This window comes from Daktulosphaira vitifoliae, unplaced genomic scaffold (genome assembly GCF_025091365.1).
Source record: "Daktulosphaira vitifoliae isolate Bord-2020 unplaced genomic scaffold, ASM2509136v1 Scaffold_206, whole genome shotgun sequence".
NCBI classification, from domain to species: Eukaryota; Metazoa; Arthropoda; class Insecta; order Hemiptera; family Phylloxeridae; genus Daktulosphaira; species Daktulosphaira vitifoliae.
In genome coordinates this window covers 1-13,040 of record NW_026099774.1, presented here as the reverse complement: position 1 = coordinate 13,040, position 13,040 = coordinate 1, and the positions used below count along the sequence as shown (strand labels likewise).

At 36.1% G+C, this 13,040-nt stretch overlaps 3 protein-coding genes across 4 annotated transcripts; all 3 read right to left on the bottom strand.

Annotated features, from left to right (window-relative positions):
- Positions 1-3,578: 3,578 nt before the first annotated feature.
- LOC126909242 (uncharacterized) lies at positions 3,579-4,799 on the bottom strand. The gene has a single exon (XM_050691659.1). It carries the CDS (start codon positions 4,797-4,799, stop codon positions 4,077-4,079), a length of 723 nt encoding a protein of 240 aa, XP_050547616.1. The 3' UTR covers positions 3,579-4,076.
- A 3,973-nt stretch (positions 4,800-8,772) lies between these two features.
- Positions 8,773-10,622, bottom strand: LOC126909245 (uncharacterized). 2 transcript variants are annotated; one of them, XR_007704971.1, is made up of 3 exons: positions 9,519-10,622; positions 8,892-9,447; positions 8,773-8,829 (listed from the first exon to the last, which is right to left on the bottom strand). XR_007704971.1 is itself a non-coding variant. In XM_050691661.1 (2 exons), exons 1-2 carry the CDS (start codon positions 10,573-10,575, stop codon positions 9,065-9,067), a joined length of 1,440 nt encoding a protein of 479 aa, XP_050547618.1. In that variant the 5' UTR covers positions 10,576-10,622; the 3' UTR covers positions 8,785-9,064. The 2 variants fall into 2 exon arrangements, 1 of the variants encoding a protein (XP_050547618.1); XM_050691661.1 differs by having other exon boundaries at positions 8,785-9,447.
- Positions 10,623-10,652: 30 nt separating this feature from the next.
- On the bottom strand, positions 10,653-12,928 carry LOC126909241 (uncharacterized). The gene is made up of 2 exons (XM_050691658.1): positions 12,181-12,928; positions 10,653-11,923 (listed from the first exon to the last, which is right to left on the bottom strand). Exons 1-2 carry the CDS (start codon positions 12,212-12,214, stop codon positions 10,653-10,655), a joined length of 1,305 nt encoding a protein of 434 aa, XP_050547615.1. The 5' UTR covers positions 12,215-12,928.
- Positions 12,929-13,040: the final 112 nt, after the last annotated feature.

Genomic DNA, 13,040 nt, shown 5'->3' with positions numbered 1-13,040 from the left:
AAATTCAGAGTCATGGGCTCAAAATTTCGTTAGGTTTACTGAAAAAATGAAACTGATAAAATTTGAGTGCAATAAGTCAACCCCTTCACGTGCCTCAAAGGGGTTGAAGTTCTTCAAAAATGGAGTGGATTTTCTTTTTTTGATGTGTACGCTCTTTATTTTTGAAGTTTCGCCAAAAACACGAAGAACAATTTTTATAGAACTCAATTTGAACAAAAAATAAGGTAATATATTATTTTTTTGTAAGATTAATATTTTTTCGTAAAAATAAGAAAAATCAGTTTCATTTAATTTTTTAAAAAAAATTATAGTTTTCAGTTATACTTTTCCAGTGTCTTAAATTTTAATTGTACGCAGAAATTGTACAGAAGTAATATTAATCACCGTGATATCTTCTATAAAAAACGTTATTTGAGTTTTTTTCGAATTATGAATCCTTTCCAAATAAAAATTTAAAACAACTACGAAAGAGTGTTTTTTTTTTTTAAATTTTTTTTGCATGTATTATTAGGGTAATTTGGAGAGAGCTGCCCCCCCCCGCCTCACCCACTCACCTTCCTTAAAATTCAAATATAAAATTAATTTCAAATATGAAGATTTATCAGATTTTCTAGAAAAAGATGTTCCTTTTTCGTTGCTTAGCAACAATTCATGGAAATTATTCCAGCGTTTTAAATTAAAATTCAAGTTTATATATGTAGATCCTACCACATGGAAATAAATAATGAATACAATAACGCCAAAGAAATATTATCCTCGACTAAAATAGTAAACGACAGAATTCAACAATTATCAAATTATATAATAATACTGCAAAATTTAAAATTTTAAATTATTATAACCTTTACTTTGGACTATTTTAGGTGTTTCAACAATATCGCCAGCTGTATACCAGATGTAGCCAAGAAATTTTGAATAAAAAATATTCAAATTAGAAAAATGATTATTGTGATAAACAATTATTATTTTATTGTGTTTCTTGTTTTTTTTTTTTATTTAATATAATTAATGAAACTTGTTAATTTATGAACAAAAAAACATACAAGTAGGATAATTTGGAGAGAGCTGCCCCCCCCCCGCTTCACCCACTCACCTTCCTTGCGGTGGAGGAAGTGTACGGGGGGATTAAATCTAACGTAAACTNCCCCCCCGCCTCACCCACTCACCTTCCTTGCGGTGGAGGAAGTGTACGGGGGGATTAAATCTAACGTAAACTAACCTAATGTAATGGTGGGGGAGAACGATGAAACCCAACGTAAACTAACATAATGCAATGGGAGGACGAAACCTTATGTAAACTAACCTAATGCGGGGGGAGGGAGAGGATGAAACCCAATGTTTTCTAAGAATTTTATCATCGACTAGCAGACGCTTAGGTAAGCATATGTCTGACATCAAAGGTATCATAATATTATATCGCTAATAAGTGTCTGTAATTTTATGGGACGCTGTCTTTGTATTATTAAATGTACAAATCATTTCTAAGAATTTTACCATCAACTACCAGACGCTTAGGTAAGCATATTTTTTTAATATTGAAGATGTCGTCATAAGTAATAATAATTATCGTATGAATTTTATGAGAACAATGGTATCGTTTGTCGTTATGGCATTATAATTTCTAAGAATTTTATCATCGACTACCAGACGCTTAGGTAAGCATATTTCCGACATCAAAGGTATCATAATATTATATCGCTCATAAGCGTCTGTAATTTTATGGGAAAAAATTGTGACGCTGTCTTTGTATTATTAAATGTACAAATCATTTCTATGAATTTTACCATCAACTACCAGACGCTTAGGTAAGCATATTTTTTTAATATTGAAGATGTCGTCATATAGTAATAATCATTATCGTATGAATTTTATGAGAACAATGGTATCGTTTGTCGTTATGGCATTATAATTTCTAAGAATTTTACCATCGACTACCAGACGCTTAGGTAAGCATATTTCCGACATCAAAGGTATCATAATATTATATCGCTCATAAGCGTCTGTAATTTTATGGGAAATAATTGTGGCGCTGTCTGTGTATTATTAAATGTATAGCTATAATTTCTCAGAATTTTATCATTAGCTACCAGACGCTTAGGTAAGAATATTTCCCACATCAAAGGTACCATCGTACAGTAACGATCGCTCTCATATGCATTTATTTTTTACATAGTATTTAATCTATCTGCTTTTGATTTATGTAATAAATAAATGAAATATAATAAGGATAAGGTACTAAAATAAAAAACACATTTTCTTTAATAATCAAATATATATTTAAGTAATCATTAGTGTTTTAAAAATAAAATCTTTTACATTATTTTTTGGAAAAAAAAACAAATTATAATATTTTATGAACTTCATTAGTCATAGGATTATATTCAAACATTTTGTCGTGTACAATTAAGCAATATACTGTAGTGTTGGTCGGAAAATTTTCATCAGATTCAAATTCTAATCTAATATCTAGTGGCGCATTTTTTAATTTTTCGTATTGCCTCGAACAGTCAATGACAATGAGTGGTGCAGTTGTCTTGAATTCTGTTTTTGTCAGCATAGGACACGCCATCTCCTTTTCATAGAACGCCTCTTGGAATTGAGTGTACATGTGATATGGTACAGCATACTTATCATTTGAAAAGTCCATTCGCAAGTTATCATAGGGGTACGATTCCGAATTCAAGTATACTTTTAGAGATGATAACGAACAATGGTCAAATCTACTACTATCTTTGTTTATTTTGTTTTTTCTATCCACTTAAAAAGCTACAATATCAAATCTCGGGCTCTCAGTCTGCGATGAAGTTTTCACAGTCCAGGCTTGTCTTTTACTATTTGGTAGACCAGGATTTTCATATAGATCCCAACTTCGAAATGCTATTTGAAGCAGTGTTGAGGTTTCCAGGATTTTGAGCATGTCTAACCGCATGGCATCCGACACACTTACATGTATAACAATATATATACAATATATAACTTTGCTCAAAATAATTTTACAACTTGATAAATTTTCATTTGTCGAGTAAATACAATTTAAATCTGTACCACTCCGTTGCAATATTAAGTCTTGACGACAATTAACGATGACTTTTTTATGATTCTCGGCAAATCCTAATAATAACCTTAGAGGTATGCATAATTCGAATTTCATACTCGTATTTGCAGTTACAACACTCCAGCCAGCAAAAATTATTTATGTTAGCAACTTGATCCGATATATTTTATTTGCGTCGAGTATTTTTCGATGAAAGCCTAAATACAACCTATACTATTTTCATCGCTAAAATCTATCTGTCGGCTACACTTTAATTCTGATTTTAAAGTGTTNATGAAAGCCTAAAATACCACCTATACTATTTTCAACGCTAAAATCTATCTGTCGGCTACACTTAAATTCTGATTTTAAAGTGTTTTTATTAGCCTTCAACATGAATGAGATTTTATACGACTGAAGACGTTCTTCTAGATATTTACTAATGTCTTCAAGTTCATGAGTGCCTTAAGGCACTTTAATTTCTATGTTATTTTCAAGAAGCTCGTTATTTGTATTTATCAAAGTGAATGTATTGTTTGACTTGTCAATATTAGGTATTGAATTACATCCGTAAAATCCCAACAACGCAACTTCTGGTGCTCCAGTGAATTCTATCGGTGGAAAAAAACTTGATGTGACTTCCGACGTTGTGTCATGCAGCGTAAGGGTCAGCGATTTGAGCATTGTGATTTTAAAAATTTTAAACACAGCTGACCACAAACGTTTGTGTTATATTTTTGTTTCTGATTATAGTTGTATTTCACGGGCAATCCGGTGAAATATTTTTCAAGTTCCAGCGGAGGAGGTAAATTTCCAAAAGAGTCAAAATACACCACGTCCTTGTTTTTCTTAAAATATGCTACCCAATGCGTTCCTTTCCCGCGGTCAATGTCCAAATTAACAACTGCACTCTCGTATATTTTGGGCTTGACAGGCAACTTATCTCTCGAAAAGACACCGCGGAAATGACTGATTCCGAATGACTCAGCATATTTTATAATATCTAAATCGCTGAGTGCACGTCGCTTGGGTAGTGTCAATGCTAGTTTTTTTGATGTTTCAAATAGAATCCACCACCCTTCTTTTTCCCAGCATATGGATGCAAGTATAATGCATTACCGATTTTCACTGGTTTATTCGAATTAACGTTTTTTCTGACTTCGTGTGCAGCTCTTACAATACTCGATACTCCACCAGCCAACGATCCTAAAGCTGAAAGTCCAGCAAAAATAGGAATGAGTGGCAGCACACCTCCAAATTTAGGTACTTTGATAGTGCGAGGTGTTTTAAATTTTTGTTTCCCCTTTACAGCAACACGAGCTGCCGCTAATGCTAAGTTTGCCGCACTGTTAATATCTTTTGAATTACGCATAGCTTTACGTCCAACTCGTAGTACACCACCAAAACCCATTCCAATCTTTCTTTTAGCTTTCATGGTATTTGTAACAGCATACGCAACAGCCTTTTCTCCAAATGAACTATCGTTTGCTTTTACGCGGTCCCAAGCACGTTTTTCCAACTCGTAATCAGCCAAATGCCGTTCCGATAAATCATTTGTTCTTGCGTACGCAATATCATGTTCACGACACGCTGCATCGAGTTTATTTATTCCAGGATCACCACGTGCTAGTCTTTTATTAAGTTTTGTGCCTGGTCCGCAATACTGATACCCTGGAACATGCATTTCAATGGGCAATCGATTAATTATTGAATTAACAATACCATGTCCTATACTTCGCTTCGTCGCACGCCTTGTTCGCATCATTTTCAATTTATAACTGTAAAGGTTTTTTGAGTTTTTCATCGTTTATACTCATTCGTTTGACGAGTAATAACGTGCGCTAATAATGGTTTTTGAGAAACAGAAACATACTCTATCAGTCGATAATGTGGTGGATCTTACAGACCCCATCGAGTCTAAACATGGACCACTGTTACCCAACACAATAAGATGCATAATATGTGGACCATCAAATTGTGGTAAAATAAATATTATGTTTAAATTATTAGCTGAGGAAAATGGTTTGCGGTTCGAGCACCTATACGTTTACACGAAAACCCCGGATCAGCATAAATATAAATTATTAGGTGAGATTATGGATAATGTGGTAAAATTATCCATGTTCACCAGCAGTGAAGACGTGCCACCACCCGAAAAATTAGAAGCAAACTCTGTATTTGTATTCGATGATGTGATTTGTGAAAAACAAATTCATATGACATCTTATTTTTGCCGAGGGCGACACAATGGTGTTGATAGTTTTTACCTAACACAGACGTATTCTAAAATTCCAAAACAACTGATAAGAGATAACACTAATATGATTATACTGTACAAACAAGATGAAACAAATCTCAAACACGTTTATGAAGATCATTGTTCCAGTGATATGAGTTTTAATGAATTCAAAGCAATGTGTTCACAATGTTGGAATAAAGGACGATATAGTTTCATTACTATAGTGAAAGATGATGACCTCAACAATGGTCGATATCGATGTGGGCTTGATATATTCATAAAAATGACGCGAGTATAAAAAGACGACTCATACTGCTATATGTTTAGTTAATATCAAGATGTCGGATAAAGTGTTGAAAGAAATCATACGCTCTAAACAAAACATAAAAAATAAAATACAGTTAATTCATAGAAATGTTGAGAAATCGGAAAATTTTGTACGTACACATATGTCACCGCTGGTGACACCTCTTCAAGAAATAGCTAATCAAAATCGTGTTGAAATGGAAGAAAAGCAAAAGCATAGAAAGTCATTGTTTCGTCACTTGGACAAAGCCCGTCCTATAGTAAAAACTGATCCAATTACATCCGAAGAAAATGATATGATACAGAGCTCTAGCGAACCCTCTACATATCAGGAAGAGGAAATAAAGATGGAAAGTTCAATAAAAAATGAACCTTCTATATCTCAGGAAGAAATAAAGACGGCAAATATCGATAAGCCTAAACGCTCGTTTTCTAGTGAAATGCAGCGAGAAGATTTTTCAAAGTGGTTGTTAGAAATGGACCCGGTTTACGGTTTAAAATATGTGAAAGATAATGATTTTATCATGGGTAATACTACGGTTAAAATAACCGATGATTTTTCAACTATTAAAGTTGGGACATTAGCACCACGACCACTAAGTTATGGGCTTTATCAATTATTATTTAAAAGTAAACCTGCAGTTGGTTCATTCAATAAAATGGATTTATCGAATTATAAAATTTTACTATTTTACACTAATGCTCATTTAGGTCGAGATAGAAAATTGAAATGTAATGTAGGTTATAAATATAAATTTATCATTAGTAACTTGTTTCCTCCGAAAACAGGCAGTGGTGTGTTAACCTACAAAATTTTAAACAAAAGACCTAAAGAATACGTATATTGGAACGATCCTAATGAACTCATAGTTCGATTAGAACTTTTACACGCTGCAAGAAGTGCTGGAAATACAGGTGTGGGAAACGAAATACTGTCAATAGAAGAAGAGTTACGAGAACTAGGTATAATATCATGAGTAAAGTAGCAGAGAAAGTAGCAAATGAATTACATAGACCGGCTAGAAAAATATTTCCTAGAAGAAGAGTTGTATCGTATGGCAAAGATGACTTGTGGCAAGCAGATTTAGTAGATATGAAAAAATACTCTACAAAAAATAAAAATTTTACCTTTATTTTAACGATAATCGATGTTTATACAAAATATGCGTGGGCTGTGCCTTTAAAAAATAAATCTAGTACAGAAGTCAAGTCGGCTTTTGAAAAAGTCTTGTTCAATAGATCTCCAAAAAACTTGCAAACAGACCGAGGTTTAGAATTTTTCAACAAACATTTTCGGATGCTCATGAAGAACAAAAATATAAATCATTATTCAACCTACTCTACAATGAAAGCGGCTGTTGTGGAACGATTTAATAGAACACTTAAAGAAAAAATGTGGAAAAAATTTACTACCAATAGATCGTATAGTTGGATAAACATTATAGCAGATTTAATAACAAATTACAATAATACAAAACATAGCGCCATAGGAACAACTCCTAGTATAGCATCACGTAATCCTGGAAATGTCAGTTTTAAACGGCTACCTATTTTAAAATATAATAAAACGTTTAATATTGGAGATAAAGTTCGTCTGAGTAAACATAAAGCAGTATTTTCAAAAGGATACACACAAAATTGGACAACGGAAGTCTTTACAATCGCAAAAATTCGTGATACAAAACCTGTCGTGTACGAACTGACAGATGAAAACAACAGACCTATAAATGGTTGTTTCTATGAGCACGAACTTAGCAAGACTCAGTTTCCAGAAGTTTATTTAGTGGAAAAGATCATTAAGAAGAATAAAGACAAATGTTTTGTCAAATTTGTTGGTTTGGATAATTCACATAATAAATGGATAGATTCAATAGATATTATATAAAAAGCCTATAATTTTTTTTTTTTTGATATTTATTATTATAAAATATTTTTTCATTATTGTAATAAAACATTTAGTTGAATAAATAGACAATTACAAATACAACACGAGTTTTTTTTATTTAATAATTAAAAATATAAGTATATTTACTTTTTTTTTTTTCATATGTTACATTTTAAAACTATATACGATTACATGTGTATTACTAACATTTATTTACAATTATTTAACAAAAAAAATCTTAAAACTATTTATACTAGTACACATATTTTTACAAATTATTTAACATTTTTTTTTTCCAACGAGAATCACTTAAATACTACTATATTTGTATTAACCTCCCTGTGGTGGTGGTGGTGGTGGTATAGCATAATGCCCGTGAGCCAACGTGTCGATTCTGTTTTCGAGCGTATAGCACTTATCGTCGAAACGGTTAAGCGCCATCTTGGTTGTACGTAAAAGCGTACTTCGTGCTCGAACGAACGGATTGACACGTTCTGTCGGTACGGAGTGTATGGCAGCGATAATGTCGGTAGAGTCTCACCATCGCGTACAGCTCCGATGACCACACGGGCATTCTCTCCAGCCAATGCTCGTTTTGACACATCGTCGCCATCGCCATCGTCTTCGAACAAACATCGTTTGTAATCGTCCAAAGACAGATGGTTCCGGACGACGTGCCCGCGGATCCCCTTAGATTTGATTAGTTCGCTGCCTTCCATGTCATATGCGTAGCACTTTGATCGAAGTGCAGCGATCTCAAAGAGGGTAAGGCCACCGGTTTCGTCTGAAAACAGGCCGGGCATCTTCTTTCTATCGGTCGAGTAGCAAGGGTGATCCTTGGGCAGGCTAGATGCGTCCACGTGCATCAGTAAATCGGGGCTATCAGCTAAATCCTGGTAGAAGTCGCCGACTCTGAGCAGGTATATGAAGGAGTCTGAGAAAAATGAAAAATATATAAATATTATAAAAAATATTTCTACTAAATAATTTCTAAATTTTAAAATATTTCTATTTTTTGCGGTTGTACTCCAACCAGTATCCATGTAAACCAATTCGATTGCGTTGCCATAATGCGGTTTCATAGTACGTCATAGAAGTACTTGTACATTAGCGTCTTGCTAATGTCAAGCACTGCTAAACCGACGTATATTGGTTTGATAAACTGGACAATCTTTGTGTCCATTATGACAGCGCGCAACCTTTCACCGTATTTGATACAGTCGTTGAAGGTTGGTTGGTTTACGAGCTTGCTTAGACGTTGGGAACTGGAGATTAGCTCAATGCGGGTACGCTTCCGCATGTTCTCCATGANACTGGAGATTAGCTCAATGCGGGTACGCTTTCGCATGTTCTCCATGGTTTTCCCTATAAAATGTAAAAAATTATCGAATAACCCACAACTGCTTTAGCATTGAGCATGCACTTACCAAAGACGGCATTATTCATTAGTTTGAAAAATGCTATTTCAAAAGCATTTGCCGCCTGTTTCCGCATTTCAGTGTTCAACTCAATGTATGGTTTCAACCAAGCACTTTGTTGAAACTCTAAAACGCGGTACACCTGCAGTACAAATATTTATATTAGTATCATCGCTTATAGTTTATAGATTAATTACACATACTTTATCGACTTGCAGTCCGTGTGCGATTGCCTGTTTTAAGTTGACATAGTGTACGACGTACCGTTGTTTGGGTTTCAAAGTGGCCATGAGTTTGGTCTCTTTGGAACCCGGCGGTACATCATTGACAGGCAAGAACGGCAAGTTNTTGGAACCCGGCGGTACATCGTTGACAGGCAAGAACGGTAAGTCGTTGTGCTCGTCATGCAACTCTTGTGGATACGATACGTCAACTTCATATATACGCCCCGTATTACCAGTGTCCGACAACGATTGGAGGTCAGCCAGAGGGTCTGTTCCTTTATACCACCGGAAGCCACCGTACGGCATGGGCTGACTCATAGCCCATCCGTAAAGGTTATTGCCTGTATACATTAAACGTTTTTAAAGCACCGCTCAATTATTGCGCGTTTATATATACGTATAGAATACTTACAGTCTTGATACACGATCCATGAGTCTGGTTTTGACGGATCGTAATCTGGTGTCTTAGGATTGTTGGCCTTTGCATAGTGCTTGACAGCCTGCACTAACCCACCACGAATGCCCTGTTCCACCATCAGTAGCATGTCGTAGTCGTTCAAGAGCTCCAGCTTCACCCCGGTGTACTTCAACATACAATCGAAGCTAAAACCAGGCGCGGTGTAATAGTGCGCCGGGTCCAAATTGTATGTTGAAATACAGATGTCGCGGAAGTTCTCAAACACATCAGCTAACAACAACACGTCGATCTTAAGGTATAGGTCGCTGTACTCACCGAGGGTTGAGCAGCCGAAACGGTTCCACACCTCCGTGGCATGTCTATAGTCATCATCATCGATATTCGACTCACTTAACTGACTATAGAAAGCGTCATGAGGCGGTAGTTCCGTTTCGTCCAATTTAATCCAACTATCAGTGTACTCGTAGGGGTATACGCCCTTACGTGTCACCAACAACATGTCTTCCGGACGGAACACCTTGGCCGTTTCCCGAAATTTAACGAAATCAGGCGTCATTAGGTTACCGGCCAAGGTGGACAGGGAGGAGGCCATGAACCGGAAGGTGTCGACGAACCGTATGGAAAAGTAATTGGTTACGTATTTCGTGACTGAAATATACTTCTCCTCGGAATTCGGTATGACCGAAATCCTTTGGTCGTCGTACCCCAATTCAGTGACGATGAAATGCGCATCGTACCCTGATAGATTGTGTAAGAAGCACGGCACAAAGTTGACCGTCTTCACTTTTAAGTTACATGCATTGCACAACGTCTGTCTGAATCGCCCCGATAAATGGCAGTGGTCTGCAACTTTAGGGTTGGAATCCTTGAATGCTGTACGGCATAAGTCGCATACCACTTTCTCCCCGTGCCTGCGCACATCATCGATAGACATTCGGATGGGAACGTTGGTTTTGCGCAACAATTTAGAAATGTTGCGCGTCACTTCAGTTACAGCCATCACGAATGCCTTAGCGACCTCTTCGCGATCCTCGTAGCCACGGTATATCATCGGTGATTGTGGTATACCGTAGCGTTCGAGGAGCTCGGAGGGTACATCGTCCGATGTTTTCACCATGAACCCATAGCTCATGGGATGGTNGAAGGCACATCGTCCGATGTTTTCACCATGAACCCATAGCTCATGGGATGGTGGGTGTGCACAGTCCTGGTGTATGCACCCATGCGATCGTCTGTTTTCTCCAGTAAGGCCTCAAAATCGGCGTAGATGACGAACGGTAACCGTTGCGTCTTTACCCACGCTTCAAATTCGACCTTACTGCCCTCTGCCGGCATAACAGGTAAAATTGGTTTATTTTTGCCGCATATCAACTTGTGTTGCTCCAACGCTTGTTGACCTCGAAGAATATGCTTTTTAGGCCGATCATCAAAGCAGGTGAAGCAACGTTTGCAAGTGTATATGCGACCTTGGTGTCTGGTTTTTTGTTTACGAACAAGCTTAGAAAAATCTGAAATGTACGCGTAATGTGATTTTACAGAGTCGCCAATATACAACAGGTCAAAATGATTCTGTTGTTCTTGGTCGGCAACTCTTAGCGGATACACCAACCACTTCATCTTAACGTCGTCTCGTTCCAAGCCGTACACGTTGACAGACACGTTAGGGTTTTGTCGTTCAAATATTTTAATTTGGGACACAGGTGTGAGGAACGTCAACCCTGTGAAATTATACCTGTGTTCCTCGTTAAAATATTTTCGATCAACGCGATATTTGTGGTCTCCCTTGACGTGTCTCGACAAAATAGACCACTTGAAACAAGACTGATCGATATTCTGTGGGTTGATGATTGCTTTTCTATTATTAATTTCGGACGGAATCGGAATATATGATGAGCCGGCGAGGGGCGTATACTTGTATACGCTGAGCATAATGCCGTCGATATGCGATAAAGTAAAGCCGCTACCCCTCCCAGAGTACACGTCTTCCTCGGCGAGCATAACCTCAAAATCTTCATCGACCGCACACCCGATATCTGTATCGGATAGCAATGCTCTAGCTCGTGTTTTAAAGGCACGGTCCTCGGGCGGTGCTTCCGATCGCGGTATATGATATGAGGCCTCCAATTTGAGATTATACTTGATCGGTCGGTTACCTACAATTTCAGCGAGTCTGACCACAAGCTCGGGTTTAACGGCGCGCAGAAAATCTCGATAGCTCGCGAAATTCTCCACGTTCTTCCGATAAAACCAAACGGCCCCCCGATCCAATGCGGAATCGATCTCAGTGAAATCATGGGTATCCGTCAATTGCATACGTAACCTTTTCGACCTAACCGCGCTGTTGTTAGCCCTACTACGCTTAGCCGCCTGACGTGATGAAACAGATGTCGCAGAAGTAACTTTAATCAAAAATGAAATAAATTATTTTTTTTATACATTAAAGTAAAGTAAAGAAATTTTTTTTTTTATATATAATAAAATAAATTGAAAATTAGAATAAAATTGATAATAAAATTAGGTATTGGATTTATTTTATTATTTTTAATAAATTTATTATTTTTAATAAATTTATGAATTTAAAAATTAAAAATTAAAAATATTTTAAAAATAAATTTATTAAAATAAAATAAGTTTATAATTGGAAAATTTTACATACCTTGTGTAGAAGACGCTTGATCTTGCTGGTTCATGGTTTTATTTATACGTGTAAATTATTAAATAATAAATTTCTGGTTTTCAAAATGACAACTGCACGTTAATGACAATTAAAAACAAATGTGACAGGACAAGAAGTATTTCACCGGTTATATAGTAAAGAATAAAATACTGCGTAGGCGTGAAACACATCCAGTGGTGTCATTTTTATCATAAAATGCATACGACAGTGCTCGTTACTGTACGGTGATACCTTTGATGTTGGAAATATGCTTACCTAAGCGTCTGGTAGTCGATGATAAAATTCTTAGAAATTATAGCTATACATTTAATAATACACAGACAGCGCCGCAATTGTTCTCATATCAAATTACAGACGATTATGAGCCATATAATATAATGATACCTTTGATGTTGGAAATATGCTTACCTAAGCGTCTGGTAGCTGATGATAAAATTCTGAGAAATTATAGCTATACATTTAATAATACACAGACAGCGCCACAATTATTTCCCATAAAATTACAGACGCTTATGAGCGATATAATATTATGATACCTTTGATGTCGGAAATATGCTTACCTAAGCGTCTGGTAGTCGATGGTAAAATTCTTAGAAATTATAATGCCATAACGACAAACGATACCATTGTTCTCATAAAATTCATACGATAATGATTATTACTATATGACGACATCTTCAATATTAAAAAAATATGCTTACCTAAGCGTCTGGTAGTTGATGGTAAAATTCTTAGAAAGAAGTTATATGGAAAGTTCCACATGTAAGTGTGTCGGATGCCATGCGGTTAGACATGCTCAAAATCCTGGAAACCTCAACACTGCTTCAAATAGCATTTCG